This window comes from Bos grunniens, chromosome X (genome assembly GCF_055505025.1).
Source record: "Bos grunniens cultivar Pamir isolate PY7600 chromosome X, Bosgru_T2T1.0, whole genome shotgun sequence".
NCBI lineage: Eukaryota > Metazoa > Chordata > Mammalia > Artiodactyla > Bovidae > Bos > Bos grunniens.
The window spans coordinates 72,235,929-72,260,105 of record NC_141194.1 but is presented as its reverse complement, the minus strand read 5'-3'; the positions used below and the strand labels follow the sequence as shown (position 1 = coordinate 72,260,105).

Sequence of the window (24,177 nt, the reverse complement as noted above, 5' to 3'; positions counted from 1 at the left end):
AAAAAAAAAAAAAAAACAGGACACTGCCCCTGGAAAATTAAGATGCGTATCTAAGGAATAATTTCAAGGCATTCAGACTTTTTCATCTTCCCATATATAGAAAAGCACTGAAATCATTAACTTGAGATGTTTGTTTTTTGTAATTAGCAATGTTTTTATATTGGACAACATGCTTTTCTTTTTTTTTTTTTTTTTCAGCCAAAGCTCCTATATATCCTGGCTCCTCTCTTACCACTTTTCAACACTTTCTCAGAGGTATCTGAGAGGCTTTTTCCCAGGCTTTGGTTCTCAGTAAGCTTCCTACATAAAACATAACTCACAATTTTTAGGCTTTTTTTTTTTTTTTTTTTTTTACAGTTCACAGCTGTGATGTTCTTGTGAGACATCCAAGTGGAAGTATGACATAATAGTTGAATGCAATTATCTAGACCTCAGAGTAGATAGCTGATCTGGAGACAAACATTTAGAAGTCATCAGAATTTATATTGTACTTGAAGCCATGAAAATGAATATAAACATCTAATGAAAAAGTATAGTGAGAATTGAATGTCCAGGACCTAATACTGGAGAACTCTCCTATTTAGAGACCCAACAGAAAAGGATCATCCAGCAAATTCCCAGAAAGACAGAAACACTAAGAGGGTATGATGTTAAGAAAAGCAAAAAAGAAAACATTTCAAGAAAGAAGTTTTAAACTGTATGAAACTCTGCTGACAAGTTTTATAATGTTAGGACAAAAGACGTCATAACTTGGAATTTTGATGGTCTCCTGCATGGCAGGAAGATTCTTTACTATCTGAACTACCAGGGAAGCCCTTTGGAAGCCAGCAGAGACCTTTTGGCAAAAATAATTTTGGTGGAACAGTGAGGGCAGAATCCAAATTGTAGGTAAGTGGAACTGATAAACTGACACAATGTGTGAAGATAACTTAAGTGTGCTCAGTCATAGTGATAATAACAATATCATCTTATAAATACAAAGACTTTTAAATTTATATTATTATTTAATCTTTATAACAAAACAGCTCTGAAAGATAAGTCCTGTATCCTCTTTCTACAAAAAAAAAAAAAAAAAGAATACTGAGTAATCATTTAAATGTCTGAGATTAGAAAGCTCATCTGGAATGAAGTTGTGATTAGCAACCAGGTCTTCGGATTTCAACTTTAGTACTCCTTTCCCCTCAAAAAGAATGGGGTAAAATTGGCCAAATCAGAATATTTCCATTATATCACAGACAGAAAACTACAAAGACATGTTCTATTGATAGTGTGCCAGGCACTCATTTACCTGAAGCATATCATGGCAATTTTATCAATATCTAAGAAAAAAAAAAAAATATATATATATATATATATATATATATAGTACTTTTGCCCTTTTCTCCCCAATGGGTCTTCATTCTCAAACAAAATTTAAATTTCTGCAAGTATTTTCACCACTAGATGGTACTAGAATAACATGAGAAGTTCTCCATTGTACAATTTGTCTACAACTGCAATCATCCAACAATATCCCTTCAAAACATCTGCTGCTACTGCTGCTAAGTCACTTCAGTCGTGTCCGACTCTGTGCAACCCCATAGACGGCAGCCCATCAGGCTCCACCGTCCCTGAGATTCTCCAGGCAAGAACACTGGAGCGGGTTGCCATTTCCTTCTCCAATGCATGAAAGTGAAAAGTGAAAGTGAAGTCGCTCAGTCGTGTCCGGCTCTTAGCGACCCCATGGACTGCAGACTACCAGGCTCCTCTGTCCATGGGATTTAAGTCCCCAGTTAGGGTCTTAAATAGATTATAGTACTAATCAATGGGAAAATGTAAATGTCAAATGATGAAGTCTCTAGGAGTAAGATGCATTTGAATACTTGGAGGAAATGTAAAATCAAAGGAGAATATTAGAGAGCTTCCCTGGTGACTCAGACAGTCAAGAGTCTGCCTACAGTGCAGGAGATCCGGGTTCAAATCCTGGATCGGGAAGATCTCCTGCAGAAGGGAATGGCAACCCACTCCAATATTCTTGCCTGGAGAATTCCATGGACAGAGGAGCCCAGTTAGCCCCAGGCCATGGGGTTGCAAACAGCCAAACATGACAGAGTGACTAACATTTCATTTCATTTCATGATGATTATTGATAAAGTATCAGAGATATTAAGTAATAATTCCAAAACATATAGGAATTGTCAGTTTATTCTTTAAAATGACTTTGTATTCTGAAGTAGCATTGTGCTACCTGACACATATCAAAGTGAAAATCAGTTAATCAAAAAAAGCACAATTTGATTAGGGACAGGTTTAATAAAATTCATTAAGTTTTCAATGAAATTTATAAATGCTCAATCTTAGTCATTTACAAACAAAATAAAACATTCAAAGCCTACGGAATTATCTCACCCATTCTAGAGATATAATTTTAAAGGGAAGCCTGCCAAATTCATATCTTCTGACTTGTCTTCTCCCACTACACACACACACACACACACATCCACCATCATTATTCTAGTTAAAACATTTTAGCCAAAATTTGAAATACTATCTCATTAAGTTGCTTAATAGGTTTTTAGATATTTTTTTCCAATATTCTTTTGGCCAGCTGTATAAAATCAAACTGTAGTAAATTGGGAATTAAAGAGAATAATGATATGGACAGGATAAAGAGAAAATTCAAGAGAAAAGCTTCTTTAGAATTAAATTCTTAAAGCATTTCATTTATTTCCTCCTCTGCACCTTACCTTTTTAAGTAGCTAAAATGCAAGTTTTACTTGTTGTAAAACTATTGGTGTCAGCTACTTAAATAAAAGGTACCTTCATCCATTCCCCTATTGCTTTAAAAAGAAATATCTCAGCTTCAGCAAATGTTCTGTTTAAGTTATGGTAAAGACTATTTCACATGCTATAATTGTCTCTCCTAAATATAACGCAGTTCAAGACCTAGAAAGAGAATGCTGGACCATTCATATCCATGTAAGTGGAAGATTTCAAATTGTACTATTTTGTTTTGTTTACCTGAACAATAACAGTAAAGAGGATAACAACTGTGGTTGCTGCAATGAAGAGCTTCTTTCTGGAAAACTCCGGGAGCAGAAAAACAAGGGAGAAACAGATTGCTCCCCTCAGACCTCCATAGGCTATAATAAATTGGTCCTTTCTGGTGACTGTATTCACATGACATTTGTTCACGAAGAAAGTCAGCACAAGAACTCCTAAATTTTTCAATAAGAAGAATATTTGAGTAATTAATCAACAGAAGGAAATGCTACAAATATAATAGTGTTAAACTAGATTGAAATTCTAAGGATTTGTAATGAATAATTTAAAAGCCTAAATGAGCTAAACTATTAAAAGGTTTATTTCCTCAGAGAGATTTCTTTAAACAGCTACATTTTATATTGTTTATGTTTTGGTTTTTCCTTTGATTCTTTTCATTTTTTTAGAATGAAAGCAGTGCATTTCTCTTCTTTAGGCCTATGTGGACTAATCCGGGGCATTCTGCAAATGTAGTCTCTACAAACAGAATATAACATTTCTCTTCAGTCTTATAAATGCTAGTGAGTAGACCCAACTAGTGAACTAAATGTTAAGTAATGTGACCTGTGTTGGTTTTAATCTTTAGTGAGCCAGGATTCCATATTCCTCAAGGCTTCAAAAACAAGATTTGTTTTTCCCCTGTCACCCAGAATCTAGAGTTCTGAGATTCAAGTCTCAGCCAAAGATTTTTACTTCTCACATTTGTTGGTAGTCTCAAAAAGTAGCCTTAAGCACAAGAGAAGTATTTTCTCATGTACCAGTACTATTTGAAGGGCGCCAGTTAAACTTTTGTCCCACAGATTTTACTCCCAGTGATTATGTTTTGAGTATCTTATTGTGAATGAGTTTAGCAGATAATTTACCTCAAGACCAAAAAGGCAAAATTCCTTGCCAAGTGGGCTGAAAGTAGGGATTCTTACACAAAATTTGAGCTGAAATAAGTTGGCCAGCAGAAAATTTAGCCAAAATTGATTTGTTTGGAAAAAATATCATATCCTCTTCATTGTAGTATGGTATCAGCAATTTGGAGAGCCATGGGAGTAGTCTTGCAGCCTCTGTATATGACTAAGAATCTTGGTTCATTTTTCTGTTTTTAAAAACATTTTAATTCAATCGATATATTTTAAACAGTTCCAGAAAATGAAAGCATAGTCAAATTATTAGAGGAGTCATAATTAAAATAAATGAGAACTAAGTCCAGTGAAAGTATAAGATCTTTTAATTATCTTTTAAAAACTGTCTCTTTAGCTCTTTTAATTTTCTTTCATATTACTATAAAAGTAAAGGTAGCTTTTAGAGAAAAATACAAATATGCAAATGCAGCATATAGCACCTATATTCCCACCCATCCAGAGAAAATAATTCCTAACACTTTGGATAAAACCTTTCAAAGCCACACATGACTGTTTACATTATTATTATTTCTAATAATAACTACTTTATTGACACTTGAACATTTAATATGTTCCAATGATGCCTAAATATATGTAATAAAATTTCTAATCACTCTTATTTTGTATAGTTACCAGAATTCAAGGCTAGTGACATTATATTTGAGGCCAAGTTATCATTTTGATTAAATAGAAATTCATCCAGCATATTTTGAGTCAAATTGCATTTTGGACAACTGAGGTGAATTGCTTCAGTCATATTGACATTGTCAGAATGCTAACTTTATAATTTTATTATTCATTCTATGTGGATTCCCAAACCAAAGGAATGAAAATATTCCACTGAAACCTTCCAATTTAACAGACTTACAAAAAATATACATCATTTAATATAGCTAAAATCCAAAGGGGGGAAAAATATGGCCCCCTATGGCCTGTATTTAGCTCATCTTTCCTCTGTCTATTTAGGCACAAAATTAACCTAAATCATGATGGCTTAAAGGAAGTACAGATACTTCATTGATTTATGATAAAGATCTTTTCCTTTTCTCTTCTCATACCAGATGTAGCAATTTTCTACACATTATAATTTAGAAATAAAATGGTATTGGACAGAAGATTTGTTTCATCTCATGAATTTTCACACAAAGTTTCAAAAGGAAGGGGATATATGTATACCTATTGCTGATTCATGTTCAGGTTTGACAGAAAACAGCAAAATTCTGTAAAGCAATTATCCTTCAATAAGAAATTAATAAATTAAAAAAGATACATTTACAAACCTATAGAAATCCTGGTGTTCATCTTTAATGTTTGCTTTTACTAGGCCTTAAAATTTTACTACTCTTTTTTTTTTCAATTGAAATATAGTTGATTTATAGTGTTGTGTTATTTTTTTTGCACAGCAAAGTGGTTCACTTATACATATATATATTCTTTTTCATGTCCTTTTCCATTATGGTTTATTATAGGATATTGAATATAATTATCTGTACTATAAAGTAGGATGCTGTTGTTTATTTTATATATAGTAGTTTGTATCTGCTAATTCCAAACTCATGATTTATTCCTCTTCCCTCCCTTTTCTCCTTTGGTAACTATAGATCTCTTTCTATGTCTGTGAGTCTGTTTCATAAATAAGTTCATTTGTATCACATTTTAAATTCTACTTTTAAGTGATATCATATGACATAAATTTAGTATGATATAAACATACTAAACTTGGTATGATAACCTCTAAGTCTATCCATGTTACTGCAAATAGTATTCATTCTCTTCTATGGCTGAGCAGTATTCCATTGTATACATGTACCAAATCTTCTTTATCCATCCATCTGTCAATAGACATTTATGTTGCTTCTATGTCTTGGCTATTATAAATAGTGCTGCAATGAACATTGGGGTGCATGTACCTTTTTGAATTATGGTTTTCTCCAGATATATGCCCAGGAGTGGGATTGCTGGATCATATGATAGCTTTGTTTTTAGATTTCTGAGGAAACTCCATATCATTCTCCATAGTAGTTGTACCAATTTACATTCCCACCAAAAGTGACTGAGATTTCCCTTTTCTCAATCCCCTCTCCAGTATTTGTTATCTGTAGATTTTTAATGATGGTTATTTTCACCAATGTGAAATGCTATCTCATTGTAGTTTTGATTTGTATTTCTCTAATAATTAACATCCACTGACTCAATGGACATGAATTTGAGCAAACTCAGGAAGATAGTGGAGAACAGAGGAGCCTGGTGTGCTGCAGTCCATGGGGTGGCAAAGAGTTGGACATGACTCAGTGACTTAGCAATAATTAGCAATTTTGAGCATCTTTTCATGTGCCTATTGTCCATCTGTATGTCTTCTTTGGAGAAATGTCTGTTTAGGTCTTCTGCCCATTTTTTGATTGAGTTGTTTTTTGTCATTGAGTTATACATTTGTATATTTTGTATTTGTATATTTTGGAATTTGTATTTGTATATTTTAGAATTTGTATTTGTATTTGTATATTTTGCTTTTGTATATTTTGGAATTTGTATTTGTATATTTTAGAATTTGTATTTGTATTTGTATATTTTGGAATTTGTATTTGTATTTGTATATTTTGGAAATTAATCCCTTGTCAGTCACACCATTTGCAAATATTTTATCCCATTCCATAGACTGTCTTTTTGTTTTGCTTATGGTTTCTTTTGCTGTGCAAAAGCTTCTAAATTTGATTCAGTCCCATTCATTTATTTCTGCTTTTATTTCTATTGCTTTGGGAGACTGTAGGTCTTAACATTTTATAGGAAAACATTTTCGGTTATTCTTGGCATTTTTGTTTCCATCAGCTATTTTTTATAGCACATGAGCACAAAGTAGACTTTTTGTTCAATTTTATTTAAAAAGACATTTAGATTAAAAATAATATTTTATAATTCTAGTGAGATTTTCCAGTGGGCTCAGAATAAATTAGAAATTGCCTTCTGTGAACTTGCATAACATTTAGCTTATAGTTTCACTGTTAATGCCAACCTAAATACATTTCAATAGACAATAAAGCATACTCTGGCCAGTCTTATTATTCATTCTTAAAATTACAAGCAAATTCCCTAATGTCCCCCTTAGTGTTGCTAGGGTAAGGTTCATAGTCTCCAAAGAAAGGTCTACAATGATTTTGTTCATGTGTTGAGGATGTGGAAAATAGAGATAGAAATGTCAAAAAATATGATAAACCATAAACTGCATTCCTATATACACTACAACGTGTAAGATTAAAGAGACAGCTCAGTTTAAGTAACAATTAAGCTGTGGAGTAAATATTTTTTTTTAATGTAAACACTGGGTTAGAAGAGGGTTTGCAGGCCTGCGTGGGTACTCAGTCATTTCCAATTCCTTGTGACCCCATGGACTGCAGCCAGCCAGCCAGGTTCCTCCATCTATGGAATTTTCCAGACAAGAACACTGAAGGGGGTTGCCATTTCCTGCTCCAGGGATCTTCCCTATCTATGGATCAAATTCAGGTCTTTTGCATCTCCTGCATTGGAGGCAGATCCTTTACCACTGGTGTCACCTGGAAAGCCCAATAATAGTAGTATTAAAGTGTACCAGGCTGTATGCTAAACTCTTTGATTACATTGTATCATATAATTCTCACAATAGTTGGCAAAAGTTTATAGTGTCAACGATTCTCATTTTACAGTTAAGGACTGTTACTGCTAGCATGATTATATGATTTTTTTTCAAAGTCAAAAGGCTATGTAGTGAAGCTAGAATTTGAACTCAGTCTGATTTTAGAGCCAGTTTCTTAACCTTGCTATTATGGAGCCCCTGCATAAGTGAAGAATAGAAAACAGTCTACTTATGAGAAGTAAAGCAAATAAACATATTGGAATTTTAAATTTCTTGTTTCTAATGCAATCTCAAAACAAGCTGACACATTTTACATAAAAAAGCAATGTTCACCATACCTAATGCTCTCCAAATAAGACAGAAAATGACAGTGAAACAAATATAAGGCCAATTCCATTCGTGGTTATTTCCAATGGTAGAAACACCAAGGAAGATGAAGATAAGAGTGTCACTAACACTGCTCCACATCTTCATGAAGTACTTGATAGTGGTATGGGATTTCTGAGAAATGTTAGCTTCCACATAGCGTTTCATGCTCATAGCACAGGCAATAATTCTAAAGAAGAGGGGAAAAAATGTGTAAGAGTAAATATTTGCATTTAACTTTAAGAGAAAGTGATCACACAAATGATGTTGAGGACTAAACTAGGGTCTCTGTTACTCTAGATGCCTTACTCCATTCCAGAACATAAAAAAAAAAAAAAAAAAAAACAATGCCATTTCCTCAGAATTTATACAATAACATTTCTAAGACAATCAAACGCTTAATTTTCAAAATAAATGACAGCTTCTGTGTCCTTTTGTGTGCTGAGAATAATGTATCTGCTTTATCATCTTTAACATTGTCTAATAAGTCAGTCATTCAGCGTTTAGTCACTCAGTTTTGTCCGACTCTTTGCAACGCCATGGACCCTAGCCTGCTAGTCTCCTCTGTCCATGGGATTCTCCAGGCAAGAATACTGGATGGGTATCCACTCCCTTATGCAGGGGATCTTCCTGTCCCAGGGCTCAGACCCAGGTCTCCATCATTGCAGGCAAATTCTTTGTAGTCTGAGCCACCAGGGAAGCCCACTGCCTAATCAGTCTTCTTTAAATAGGGTTGCACTGACAGGTTCTAATAATTAGTTGGCAGCAAATATGCTAAGAGGCAAGGGCTAATATGAGAAATAACACATACTTGTAGCCTCTAAAGCACTACTGTTATAAATAAAGCGATTTTTGATAGTCAGGGAGTGTTTTACTGTTTTATTCGATTCACTATGCTTTCAAGATTATGTTGTTATATTCCTGTTGAATAATCTTTTCCAAGCCTTACTCTAGAGTATTTCGTTGCACCTTTCAATCCACCAAAATGATTTATTGCCTTCCCACTGTTATTAATTTAAGGGTCAGATATTTAGATATTTTCTTAACAACTGGGGAGCGGGGAAGGGAGAAAAACATTGTATATGAGATGAGCAATAACCTATTGCCACCCCATGATAAATTATTTTTAAATTACTCTCTGCTGAAGACGTGGGGAGGAGTGATAGATATGCACACAATTGCATGAATTTTAGAGAAGAAACATGTTCTACTACCTCTAATACAGCCTTTCAAAATGCAAAACTCCCAGAAAATGGCTCACATTAAAAGCCTTAAGGGTAAGAATGCCAAACTAGGAATCTGAGACACAGTCAGAGAAGAATATGGGTCAGCTTTGTAAATCTACGTTTTTGCTCAGGACTAGTCCAGACTATACAAACAATAATAAATCTTGTGATACTCAAGGTATAAAAACCATGAGCTGCTAATCCTTAGTTTAAACCAATCTACACTGAAAATGGTCAAAGGATTACCATACGAATAACACAAAGTAGTAGGTAAAGCAGTGTTGAGCAAGGATCTAGATGTATAGATATACATTATTTTTCTATTTTATATGTATATATATGTATATATATACACATACACACACACACACACACACACATATATATATATATATATATATATATATAACTGAATCACTTTGCGGTACACTTAAAACTAACATAATATTGTAAATGTACTATAATCCAATAAAGTTTTTAAACATTTCAGTTTTGGTTAAACCTGCACTCACAAAGGAGAGTTTAAAAGACTGATTCACCTTCAGCTCCCTTAATATCAGTAATAACTGATTGACATTTCTACTTATAGTTACCACAAGCCCTCTTGGATTGCTTCAGCCAGATTAAACCCAGGGAATTCAGTTAGAGGCACACTGATTTAAGATAGTTAATGATTTAAAATGCCAGTAAGTGTAGCTAACATATGTATGTGCTTATTTTGTGGCAACTATGTCTTACAGGTATTTTATCTATTTTATCTCAGTTAATTTTCACAATCATATTTATGAGATAGACATTGTTACTATTGCTATGTCACAGGTGAATGAGGCCAGGAGAAATTAAATAACTTTCTTAAGATCACTTGGCTTGAAAGTAGCAGCTCCGGGATTGAATCTAATCAGTCTCTAGAGCCCACGTCCTTGACCACCTTGATATATATTTTAAATATACACAATATATTTCATTTGTGTGAATGATGATCAATGTTTTTTTAAGTGTGACATATTTAATCAACATGATGTTTTACTTTTCCATTTGTTTCGGAAGTTGGTTACCTTTCTTATTGACTTGCTTTTTATTTTTCTATCATTAATTGGGTATTGAAATACTCTGACATTCAGCATCAGCCCAATATAAACCCCTCTTTTTTTTTTTTTAAGAAACAATATTAACTGTTTCACTTTGAAAGAAATAGAATAAGAAGCTTCTCTGACTTTTCATTTCTTTTCTCCTCACAACAGCTTACATAAAAACCAATACAATATTGTAAAGTTAAAAAATAAAATTAAAAAAAAGACTTTTTCAGTTCATAATTTCAATTTTTGAAGAGATAATTTCAAATTATTTATTATACTTAAAATCAAGTATTATTACCAACATATGTTGGTTTTCTCTTTCAAGTTGCATTTTTCTTTCTAGTAAATTTAGTTCTAAAGAGATGTCTTTCCTGCCATTGTTACCTAGTGTTCCTTCCTTTGGATTTTTTTCCAGAAACTGGAAGAGTTCCATGATGAAGTTCAGTGTTCTAGGCCAACAGTTTTTAATGTTTTTAATTGCTCTATTTTCATTTTACTCTCAACTACTTTAGGTAAATAGGCTTGGTCAACTAGTAAATTACGAGCCTTTTAAAATGTAATAGACAACTATCTGCTCTCAATCTTTTGTAGAATTTTCCTTTCAGTTATAGTTCTTTGGGCAAATTTTGAAGGCAAAAACTGAGTTCCTGTATAAGTGTAGGTGTCTCATGAATGACCAGTTTTATTTGGCTATTGAAATTTTATTTTTTTAATATATTTTAAAACAATTCCTGGATAATGTTTGAAATATCTAAAATAATTGGGAATCAAAAGCTTTAAGTGAACTGTCAAGTGCTAATTAAACTCAATAGAATGTATTCCCTTAATACTTTCACTATGTTTAATAATTTTTTCTAAAAATAGCATTTGGTTACTTGATAAATATCATAAATTTCTTGTTTTCCAACCTGTTACATGCAGGTTTTATTCTCATATCCTATTCTGTTAAAAAAAAAGAAAAGAAAGAAAGAAAAGAAAGCAGCTCAATAGCCACAAAGGTCCATTCTTGTGGGTCAATTTGTGATTCTTTGAGAGAAATGGAATAATGAAAATCTCAGAGTAAGATTTACATAGAGGATGAGCTGAAATCCCTGAAATACTACATGCTGCCTGGTGTCTTTTGGCACAAGAAAGTTCTTCATTTGCATCTTTGATTATCTTAGGTTTGGTAACTAATTAAAATATTACCCAGAATATATTATTGCCAACTTACACGCACTATGACCACATCTAAAGCAATTCACAGTTGATAAACTGCTTAATATTTACTGAGAGGTATGGTGCATTGTGTGATTTTCACCCCAAACAAGTCCCTACTCTGAATCACTTTATGATCTTAAGAAAAAAAAAATGTCACTCTGACAGTACATATATTAAGTTAGAAATACAATTTGCATATAAATTAATTATTTTTAAAGATAAATTGTATTTTTCTTTCTTGTCTGTTTTCTACCATGTTATTGTTCAGTCACTCAGTCATGTCTGACTCTTTGTGACCCCATGGGCTGCAGCACAACAGCCTTCCCTGTCTTTCATCATCTCCTGGAGCTTGCTCAAACTCATGTCCATTGAGTTAGTGATGCCATTCAACCATCTCAACCTCTGTCGTCCCCTCTCCTCCTTCCTTTAATCTTTCCCAACATCAGGGTCTTTTCCAATGAGTCAGTTATTTGCATGAGGTGGCTAAACTCATGGAGCTTCAGCTTCAGCATCAGTACCTCCAATGTATATTCAGGGTTTATTTTCTTTAGGATTGATTGGTTTGATCCCCTTGCAGTCCAAGGGACTCTCAAGAGTCTTCTCCAACACCACAGTTCAAAAGCATCAGTTCTTTGGTGCTCAGCCTTCCTTATGGTCCAACTCTCACATTCATACTTGACTACTGGAAAAGTCATGGCTTTGACTATATGGACCTTTGTCAGCAAAGTAACGGCTCTGCTTTCTAATGTGTTAAACAAGATGGCAGAGTAGAAGGATGTGTGCTAATCTTCTCCATTGAAGACTCCAAAATTGCAGCTCACTGCTGAACAACTTTTACAAAATGTTGGGTCCCACCAAAAAAAAAAAAAAAAGATAACCCATGTCCAAGGGCAAAGGAGAAGTGCCAAGAAGATGGTAGGAGGGGTGACATAGCATTTAGAATCAAACTCCATATCCACCAGAGATGCTCAGAGGGCTCAAACAAAACCTTGTGAACACCAGGATGCAAGGACCCCACAAGAGACTCATCCAGACATGCCCTTGAGAGGGTAACAGGCAGGAAGGCCAGGGGTCTCCAAAAGGAGAAAATAGCCTGCAAGTGTCATATTTTTATCTCTCTTAAGCAGCAGGAGGAAACAAACTAGCGATATTTTTTCCTTCTCCATACAAATTTAAAAAGAGGTTTCTCTTAAAATACTCTGTTGCCATGACACCTGGTTTCACCTGAAGTTAACTATTCTCAAACCTAGAGATAATCAATGCATTTCTCTTATAGAAATGTTTACCTTAAACTATGCTAATATACTATGCATTTACCCCAAACTCTATCTTCAAGTCGGTTCTGCCTCTTGGCTCAGAACCTACTTGACAAACCAGTATGTTATATTCAGATATTGTTCCCCTAATCTATGTAAATTAAACTATTTGTATGGTGATCTGCTCTTCTTCAAGATTCAAGTTAATCATTTTATGGCCCAGATGAACCATTTGGTGCAAAGATAATCCCAAAATGCATCTTATGGGTAAGGGGTTTGGTGCCATTCTGAGTTTTAAGACATTCCTTTCTTTCATTAACAGACTGCTAATGACTGTATAACATCCAGCTGAAGACTAGCAGAGGGGTACTCTTTCTGCCCCCTTCTGATGCCTATGTCAGAAGCTTTCTCTATCTCCTTTATACTTTAATAAAACTTTATTCCATAAAAGCTCTGAGTGATCAAGCCTCGTCTCTGGCCCTGGATTGAATTCTTCTCCTCTGGGGGCCAAGAATCCTGGCATCTCTGCATGGTTCAACAACAACCTTTCACTCTTGAGTGTTTAAGTGTCTCTTGCAGAGGCATGGGTCAGCAGTGGCCTGGCACAGCGACAGGGGCACTGGCTGCAGCAGATCTAGAAGGCATGGTGTGTGAGCCCCACCATAGAGCCCCTGAGCAGACAACTCACAAACTGGAGAACAATTATACCACTTAAGTTTTGTTGTGAAATTTCTAGGGCCCACAGTAGATTTCCCAACCTGGGGATCTGGCAAAGGGACTGAGAAGCCCCGGGGAATTTGACTTTGAAGGCCAGTGGGATTTGATTACAGAATGTCCAGAGAACTGGGGAAACAGACTCTTAGAGGGCACAAACAAAACATTGTGCACACCAGGACCCAGGAGAAAGGAGCAGTGACCCCACAAGAGACTGAGATTGGCTTGCCTATGAGTGTCCAGGAGTCTCCAGCTGTGGCATGGGTTGACAGCGGACTGCCGTGGGGTCAGGGGCACTGAATACAACAGTCCTGGCATAATACCTCTTGAAGGAGGTCACCATTACTGCCATTGCGCCTACCATAGTTTGGCCTCAGGCAAAACTACAGGAAGGGAACACAGCCCCACCCATCAACAGAAAATTGGATTAAAGATTTACTAATCATGGCCAGGCCCATCAGACCCAGACACAGATTCACCCACAGCCAGTCCCTGCCATCAGGAAGCTTCCACAAGCATCTTATCTTTATCCATCAAAAGACAGACAGAATGGAAACAACAATTAAAAAAAAACTAACTAAACTGATTGCTTTGATTATAGCCTTGTCTGATTTAATGAAACTATGAGCCATGCCATGTAGGGCCACCTAAGATAGATGGGTCATATGGAGAGTTCTGACAAAACATGGGCCACTGGAGAAGGGAATGGTAAACCACTTCAGTATTCTTGCCTTGAGGACCCCATGAACAGGATGAAAAGGCAAAAAGATATGTCACTGAAAGATGAACTCCTTAGGTCAGTAAGTGCCCAATATGCTACTGGAGAAGAGTGGAGAAATAACCCCAGAAAGAATGAAGGGATGGAGGCAAAGCGAAAACCACACCCAGTTGTGGATGTGACTGGTGATAGAAATAAAGTTCAATTCTATAAAGAACAATATTGCATAGGAACCTGGGATCTTAAGTCCATGAAGCATGGTAAATTGGAAGTGGTCAAACAGGAGATGGCAAAAGTGAACATCAACATTTTAGGATTCAGTGAATTAAAATGAACCAGAATGGGTGAATTTATCTAATGACACTATATCTATTACTGTGGGCAGGAATCCCTTAGAAGAAATGAGTAGCCCACATAGTCAACAAAAGAGTCTGAAATGCAGTACTTGGGTCTAATCTCAAAAATGACAGAATTATATTTGTTCATTTCAAAGGCAAACCATTCAGTATCACAGCAATCCAAGTCTATGCCCCAACCACTAATGCCAAAAAAGGTGAAGTTGAATGGTTTTATGAAAAGCTATGAGACTTTCTAGAACTAACAACAACAAAAGATGTCCTTTTCTTCATACAGGACTGGAAGGTAACAGTAGGAAGTCAAGAGGTACCTGGAGTAGCAGGCAAGTTTGGCCTTGGAGTACGAAATGAAGCAGGGCAAAGGCTAACAGAGTTTTGCCAAGAGAATGAACTGGTCATAGCAAACACTCTCTTCCAACAACACAAGAGAACACTCTACATATGGACATCAGCAGAAAGTCAAAACAATCAGATTGTTTATATTATTTGCAGCCAAAAATGGAGAATCTCTACACTGTCAGCCAAAACAAGACAGGGAGCTGACTACAGCTCAGATCATGAACTCCTTATTGCAAAATTCAGACTTAAATTGAAGAAAGTATGGGAAATGATTAGGCCATTCAGGTATGAACTAAATCAAATTCCTTCTGATTATACAGTGGAAGTGACAAACAGATTCAAGTGATTAGATCTGATAGACAGAGTGCCTGGAGAACTATGGACAGAGGTTCGTGACATTGTGCAGGATGTGGTGATCAAGACCATACCCCAAAAAAATAAATGCAAAAAGGCAAAATAGTTGTCTGAGGAGGCCTTACAAAGAGCTGAGTAAAGAAGAGAAGTGAAAGGCAAAGGAGAAAAGGAAAGATATACCCATATGAATGCAGATTTCCAAAGAATAACAAAGAGAAACAAGAAAGCCTTTTTAAGTGAACAACACAAATAAATAGAGGAAAACAATAGAGATCTCTTCAAGAAAATTGGAGATACCAAGGGAACATTTCATGCAAAAGTGGGCACAATAAAGAACAGAAACAGTAAGGACATAACAGAAGCAGAAGATATTAAGAAGAGTGGACAAGAATACACAGAAAAATTCTTCAAAATTATCTCATTGACTCAGAAAACACAATGGTGTGATCACTCACCTAGCGTCAGACATCTTGGAGTATGAAGTCAAGTGGGCCTTAGGAAGCATCACTATGAGCAAAATTAGTGAAAATGATGGAATTTAAGCTGGGCTATTTCAAATCCTAAAAGATGATGCTGTGAAAGTGCTTCACTCAATATGCCAGAAAATTTGGAAAACTCAGCAGTGGCCACAGGACTGGGAATGGTCAATTGAAATCCCAACCCCAAAGAAAACCAATGCCAAAGAATATTCAAACTACCACACGATTGCTCTCATTTCACATGCTAGCAAGGCCATGCTCAAAATGCTTCAAGCTAAGCTTCAATAGTATGTGGAACGAGAACTTACAGATATACAATCCGGATATAGAAAAGACAGAGGAACCAGAGATCAAATTGCCAACATTCGTTGGATCGTAGAAAAAGCAAGAGAATTCCAGAAAAACATCCATCTACTTCTGCTTCGTTGAGTACACTTACGCCTTTGACTGTGTGGCTCACAACTGTGGGAAATTCTTAAAGAGATGGGAATACCAGACCACGTTACCTGCCTCCTTCAAAACCTGTATGCAGGTCAAGAAGCAACAGTGAGAATCAGACATCAAATGTCAGACTGGTTTCAAATTGTGAAAAGAGTACATCAAGGCTGTATATTATCACCCTGCTTGTTTAACTTATATGCAGAGTACATCATGAGAAATGCCGAGCTGGATGAAGCACAAGTTGGAATCAAGATTTACAGGAAAAATATCAATAACCTCAGATACGCAGATGACAACATCCTAATGGCAGAAAATGAAGAGGAATTAAAGAGCCTCTTGAAGAATATTAAAGAGAAGAGTGAAAAAGTTGGCTTAAAATTCAACATTCAAAAAAATAAAGATCATGGCATCCAGTCCCATCACTTCACAACAAATAGACGAGGAAACAATGGAAACAGTGGCAGGCTTTATTTTCTTGGGCTCCAAAATCACTGTGGACAGTGATTAAAGCCATGAAATTAAAAGACACTTATTACTTGGAAAAAACTATGCACACCTAGACAGTATATTAAAAAACAGAGACATTACTTTGCCTACAAACGTCCATATAGTCAAGTGTTAGTTGCTCAGTCATGTCCGACTCTTTGCAATCCCACAGACTGTAGTTTCCCAGTGCACAAAAAAAGTTATGTTTACTTTGTACTGCAACCTATTACATATGCAACAGTATTATTTCTGAAAATCAATTGTACATACTTTAATTTTAAAAGCTGGTATTGCTAAAAATGCTAGCCATCAACTGAGCCTTCAGTGAGTTGTAATATTTCTGTTAGTGGAGAGCTCAAAATATTATAAGAATTACCAAAATGTGACACAGAGACATGAAGTGAGCAAATGCTATTAGATCAATGGTGCTGATAGACTTGCCCAATGCAGGATTGTCACAAGCCTTCAATTTGTAAAATATGCAATAACTGCAAAGTGCAATACAGTGAAGCACAAAAAAGATATGCCTTCACTAGACTCAAACAATTTCAGGTATGTTTTATTTCTTACACTCTGCATACCTTATGATTTCCCTTTACATAACAAACTCTATATGGGGCAATAGTAAATTGCTATAAAATTGTTATAACTATTCACCTCTCTATGTAATGACTAGGACTAGAATCTACAGTCTTAAACTTGTGTCAGAAAAGAACCGTGTCAAATCTTTACCGGTAATAATCAGATATGGTTCCTGTAGTTCTCCATGCAAAACAAACGAAGCCTGCCTACATAAACTACATTTCTGTTCTTGTAGTTTGGTACTCCTCAAAGGCTAATTTGGCAATGATTTGCATCTACTTTATAAAGTTTCCTATCCCTATTTCTTTGATTTATTTTCCCTTCACTATCAGCTGTCACCCAACAGACTTTTGTTCACCCCTTTTTACTCTTTATTTCTATTTTCACTATAAAACTCCAAAGTTTTCTTTCAGCAAAATATTTTAAAAAGAGAGAGGAATAGTATTTTTTGAAGTACAGCCACTTAGTAATAAAGTTCTAACAATAGTTTTAAAAAAATACTATGACAAGGATTTTAAAGAAAGAACAGTTTGGTTTTTTTTTTTTTTTAGATCACTTATTAGACTATTAACTTCAATCACTTATCTGCTTTCACCCTTACTATATACAGTATTGAAGTATCAGCAAGCTCTAATAATTAAAAGGGAATTTTATCTTTGTACACAAATTGTGTATGTAGAACCCAGCACTGTAACTTGGGTTACTAGGCACTTAATTTAACTGTCAAATTGTAAGAAGCTCTTTGCAAAAAAAAAAAAAAAAAAAACAGATTTTTGCAGGGAGTAGCTCTTTGCAAGAGTTCCTTTGTTTCATCACTTTAGTAGCTATATTTTAACTCAGCTTTTATACCAGGTGCCTCCCTACTTCATTAATCTCTGTCCCAAGCATATCTCCCAAATCTTTTGATCACATAATGCCTTAACTTATTTGTTGATTCTTTTCTTAGACTGAAAAATAAAATGAAGAATTAACTGATTAGTAGACCTTTTCCCCAGTTACTGTATGAATGAGATAGCATCTAAAGAAAGATCACACAGAGTCAGCAAGTCTGCACACAGTGAAAGGTGATGAAGGTTCTGATCCCATCCTGAAATGATTAACTGTGATTAGCTTCCCCTTTAAAAACTTTCATGACTAGAGCAGAATCTTTGGAATGGGTTCTGGGACACAAGTCTGCCTTCTCCCCAGGTTGCCAGCCTCCTAAATAGAGTGAACTTTCCTTTCCAACCAACACTTGTGTCCCCAGTACTGGCTTTAAAGATGTAAGCAGCTGAACCTGAGTTTGGTAACAAAAGATTTAATGAGTAGCTGGTTTAAAATTGTCTTCACTATTTAAGTAGTTAATATGAATCAGAAACTATGCTCAGTGTTATGTGGCAGCTTGGATGGGAGGGGAGTTTTGGGGAGAATGCATACATGTGGATGCATGGCTAGACCCCTTCACTGTTCACCTAAAACTATTGCATTCTTAATTGGCTATACCACAATACAAAGTTTAAAAAAAGAAACTGCAATATCGAGTGGCATTAAAGATTAAAAGAAATTATTATGGAAAGCAAAACAAGGAAGCAGGCAGGGAATGCTACAGGCTCTAGGTCTTCAGTGCTGAGAGAGTCATGAAGCCAGCCTCCTCTTCTACCTTTTCTACCCTCCAGCACTGAGAATATAGGAGCTCATAAATACTTGTCTGCTTTTTTTTTTTTTTTTTAATTAAAGTGTATCTCAGGGACAATGAAAAAAGTTTGACTGGAATTCATTTTAACCTGAGAGAGCCCTCACTCGATGTGACTGTTTACACTCCAGTCCCAATGCAGTAGTCAGTAATGAAGTTAAATGAGATCATAGTATGCCTTTATGAAAAGTATTTGATATATTAATTGATTCAACTATATCTAAAAGCATCTCTATGTATCAAGAACCAATCAAAACCAATAATTCTTTGTTTCCATAAGCTTCTATAATAAAACGTTGGGGAAATATCTTCTTGATGGTTTCATAATAATGCTAACATTTATAAAATATCTAGAAATTAAATTCAAATATGTTTTTTTTTAATAGCTGAGTTAATATTCCATTGTGTATATGTGTCACAACTTTCTTATCCATTTATCTGCTGATGAACATCTAGGTTGCTTCCATGTCCTAGCTATTGTAAACAGTGCTGTGATGAATATTGGGATACATGTGTCTCTTTCAATTCTGGTTTCCTCAGTGTGTATGCCCAGCAGTGGGATTGCTGGGTCATATGGCAGTTCTATTCCAAATTTTTTAAGGTATCTCCACACTGTTCTCCATAGTGGCTATACAAGTTTGCATTCCCACCAACAGTGTAAGAAGGTTCCCTTTTCTCCACACCCTCTCCAGTATTTATTGTTTGTAGACTTTTGGATAGCAGCCATTCTGACCGGCGTGAAATGATACCTCATTGTGGTTTTGATTTGCATTTCTCTGATAATGAGTGATGTTGAGCATCATTTCATGTTTGTTAGCCATCTGTATGTCTTCTTCAGAGAAATGTCTGTTTAGTTCTTTGGCCTATTTTGTTATTGGGTTGTTTATTTTTCTGGTATTGAGCTGCATGAGCTGCTTGTATATTTTTAAGATTAATTCCTTGTCAGCTGCTTCATTTGCTATTATTTTCTCCCATTCTGAAAGCTGTCTTTTCACCTTGTTTACAGTTTCCTTCACTGTGCAAAAGCTTTTAAGTTTAATTATGTCGATTTCTTTATTTTTGCTTTTATTTCCATTATTCTTGGAGGTGAGTCATAGAGGATCTTGCTGTGTTTTATGTTACAGTGTTATGAGAGTGTTTTGCCTATGTTTTCCTCTGGAAGTTTTGTAGTTTCTGGTCTTACATTTAGATCTTTAATCCATTTTGAGGCTACAGTCCATGAGGTCACAGAGTCAGACACCACTGAGCAACAAACACTTTCACTTTTTAAGGCATTGGGGTCTGCAATCAGACAGATGTGTGAGTGAATCCCTGCTCTTAGAGTTGCCAGGGGGCATAACCTTAGGCAAATTAGTTAATCCTTCTAAATTTGAGTTTTCTGGTCTGTAAAATGGGCAAAATAAATGCCTAACTGATGCAATTGCCATGAGAATTAAACAAGAAAAGGTATGTAAAGCAATAAGCATAATGTCTGACATACTGGAAATGCTCAATGAATATTAGCTAATATTTGTGGGGGAGAAACATCTAAATGAGTAACCATGACACAAAACAGATGTGACTAGAGTTAAGACAAAGTTGCAAATAAATTTCTGTGAGTGATAACGTCTTCATGAAGAAGTGATTCAGGTCTTTAAGGAATTAGTATAATTTGAGCAACTTGAGATTTTTTGGAGGGGGATACGTTGAGTAGGAACATTTATTTGATTGTACAAAACATTTTTTGATTATGTTTCTTTAGAAGAACTCATTAGTTTATGAGTACTTATTTTCTGAAAAAATCTTTTCCATAAAAAGTGTCACTCAAAAAGAATTTGCAATTTTGTAACTTTCATTTCTCTTGACTTAGGTGGTTGGTACTTTAGTTTTTTAGAGATTTATTGCTTAAATGTCACAGAGAATAAAAAAGTTTGATTTTTCAAAACAATTCTTTTTAATTGCTTTGGCTTTCTGGATTGCTATGCAGGATTATAACTCTTTAAAAGCAAATCTATTAGACTAATCACATGAATTTTTAAGGTTAAAGAATCACTATTAAAATTTAATTAAAGGGAAAATATTTAATTGACATCTTATATTTCTCAATTCACTTTAGATTTGTTTGATTTAAAGAGAAAAAGTGATATAGCTGGAGGAGATATAGTTCCTTGCTGACTTTGTCAGGAGAATCCCATGGACAGAGGAATCTAGCAGGTTACAGTCCATAGGATCACAAAGAAAAGGGAAAGTGAAAGTCACTCAGTCCTGTCCGACTCTTTGCGACGCCATGGACTATACAGTCTATGGAATTCTCCAGGCCAGAATACTGGAGTGGGGCCTTTCCTTTCATCAGGGGATCTTTCAGACCCAGGGATCGAGCCAGGTCTCCTGCTTTGCAGGCGGGTTCTTTACCAGCTGAGCCACAAGGGAAGTCCAAGAAAACTGGACTGGGTAGCCTATCACTTTTCCAGGGGATCTTGCAACCCAGGAATTGAACCGGGTCTCCTGCATTGTAGGTGGATTCTTTACCAACTGAGCTATCAGGGAAGCCCAGGGTCGTGAAGAGTCAGAAACAACTAAAACAACTTAGCACAGCATAGTACACAAGAGTTCGTGAACCACACTTTGAATATTTTAGGCCTATATTGGTTTCTTAGCAGGTAAAGACTCTTCCTACCAAAGCAGGAGACATAAGAGATGTACTTTCAACCCCTGGCTTGGGAAGGTCCCCAAAGATCTCCCTGGGTCGGATGACTACTGCCATTCAAGGGAAGAAAGGAATGGCTACTTCCTCCAGTACATGGACAGAAGTGCCTATGGGGCTATAGTCTATGGGTGGTCACAAAAGTCAAACATGAATGGGTGACTAACACTCTCTTCACTTCATATCACTGTGAAGTATTTCACAACATGAAAACACATTTTCTTAGGCTATTTTAGTCCCTTTGTGCAGAAGTCACAGCAATGCATAAACTCTTGAAGTCATGCATGGGTAAAAATCTAACATATAAATAAGATGTAAAAATAAAAATCATAGATTATTTCCAAGTCTTTTTTCTCTTAATATAATTAGCCTTGTTGATGAACTCAATAAAATTTCTCAGTCTTTAAGACTAAACTCTGAATTTTAAAGGTTTGAATATTGATTGCCTTATGAGTAAAAGAGTTTCTTAGTAGGTAAATTCTAGAATAAAATGTCATGTCTGTCATCGACTCATTACAGATCTTTAGGGAATTAATTTTACCTTCCTCCTTAAGTATGAGATACTTAAAGCCATTTTCTCACTTCCTTGATCCATTTCTCTATAGGTCAGGTTGTTTATGAGTCATAAAAACATGATTAATACAAGTACTTTCTTTTACAGAAGTGGTTTCAGGTTGTCTCATCCAAAATTTCCCTAGTCATTTATGCATTCATGTGTGCATTCATTCAAAAAGAAACAATTGAGTCCCTACTGTGTGCAAGTCTCTCTACAGATCTTGCTTCTTATATCATTCTCAGCACAAAGGCACTGGTTCTTTCCTGAGAACACTGTTGGGATTGAAATTTCAAAACTGAGTAAGCTAGGTAGGCCAGAGAAGTTTTGCTAAAGACAGCTAACAGAACCTATTCTATTTCAGTCTTGGAAATTTTGAATTAAAACAGTGGAACTGGTAAGCAGAAACATTTTCATGATTCCCAATTCAATTGTTTGCTCTAATATCAGTGGTTAAATGTGCAAGTATCCTGTCTGTTACTCCAAATGACAAAGGTGTATAGGCTTGATACATTTCAAAAGAAATAGAAAGAAATTTACATTTTAAAGAAACTCTATGATTCTATTAACATTTGATATTTTAAGGAATATTCTCAGATTAATAGTATCAACCACAAAAATATAACATGGACTGTAGCTATAATATTTTATTTTATTTATGTACATACTTTGAGCTAGGACTTCACTTTAAATTTAGGTTTAGTATTTAAAGTGTCCAACTAGGCTAGAAAGTAATTAGAAGGTACTTATCTGGAATCTATAGATAATGAAGATCACAGTAGAAAACTAAATCCATCTGCATGTCAGTTGGTTAGGAAAAAAAAAAAAACTCTTTCCAAAAGTGAAAGAGAACTATGCTCCACAGCATAGAGTTTTAGCATTTGAGCAAACAAAAAGGAATTTCTATTAGATTTGAACAGTTTTGAAAGTGAAGGAAAGTTATAATACAATATATAAACTTCATTTATATATATATATATATATATATATATATATATATATATATATATATATAGGGCATTCTTTGCTGATTGATGACACTTTCTTTGATAGAGCATTATTATATTGTGAAAACAATAAGTTATGGAATTACAAACTGGTACAGCTCAAACCCATTATAGAACTGGAGCCTTAAGCTAGAACATTCCTAAATTCTAACACCTTAGCTTTATAGTTCATATCAAATGCATGAAATAACTTTAATGTATTTCTGATCTCACAAAAATAGTATTTGTCATTGTGTGAAAACTTATTTCTAAATCTTCATGTTCTATAGTATCTCTTTTTACAAAATTTAGAGGATTTTTTTTCATGACAGGGTGAATAAAACAGTATATAAAAAGAACACCCTTTGAGTATTTTAGCTATAATTATTCATTTTTATTAGAATGTAAAATAATTTTGTACAAGCTCCTGAATAGAAATCACAAACAAGCTAATTGCACAAATAATTTTCTGTAGAGAACATAATCCTGCATTTAAACATGCTTTATCATCTAGGCCACCAGGGAAGCTCTACAATATAAGGGTGAAAGATGAGAAATTAATTGGTCTGCTATTTTCTACACTATAACCTTGTTATAATACTATCTATTATTTGTGATCCCATGGACTATAAAATCCATAGAATTATCCAGGCCAGAGCACTGGAGTGGGTAGCCATTCCCTTCTCCAGGGAATCTTCCTAACCGAGGGATTGAAACTAGGTCTCCCGCATTGCAGGTGGATTCTTTACCGTCTGAACCACCAGGAAAGCAATACTATCTACAGGGCCAACAAATGGTTGTTAATGGTTTATAAAAATTATTTGTCTCCTATGCCAAACAGTGATGTCAATCTGACATATAAAACAATGCCAATATATTTTGGAGATTAATTTAAAAATAACAATGCCTACTTTTTCTGAGATTCTCAAAAACAATATTAGGCAGTCATAGCTGTCTGACCCAACCAAAGTTAATTAAAAACATTGTTCTCTTGCTGTATGCAAAAGAGACACTGATGTATAGAACAGTCTTTTGGACTCTGTGGGAGAGGGAGAGGGTGGGATGATTTGGGAGAATGGCATTGAAACCTATATAATATCATATATGAAACGAGTTGCCAGTACAGGTTTGATGCACCATACTGGATGCTTGGGGCTGGTGCACTGGGA

At 35.2% G+C, this 24,177-nt stretch overlaps 1 protein-coding gene across 9 annotated transcripts in view; it reads right to left on the bottom strand.

Annotated features, from left to right (window-relative positions):
* LOC147340705 (sodium/hydrogen exchanger 2-like) overlaps nt 1–24,177 on the bottom strand; it is a 175,528-nt gene that overhangs the window by 64,723 nt on the left and 86,628 nt on the right. For all 9 annotated transcript variants that reach the window (XR_015159873.1, XM_086389887.1, XM_086389890.1 and 6 more), the window contains exons 5-6: nt 7,860–8,077; nt 3,001–3,197 (exon numbers count right to left, since the gene is read on the bottom strand). Coding sequence is in view for 8 of the 9 variants with exons in the window: in XM_086389887.1 (XP_086246013.1) it covers nt 3,001–3,197; nt 7,860–8,077 (415 nt within the window). In the remaining variant the exon portion in view is untranslated. The remainder of the gene's footprint in view (nt 1–3,000; nt 3,198–7,859; nt 8,078–24,177) is intronic.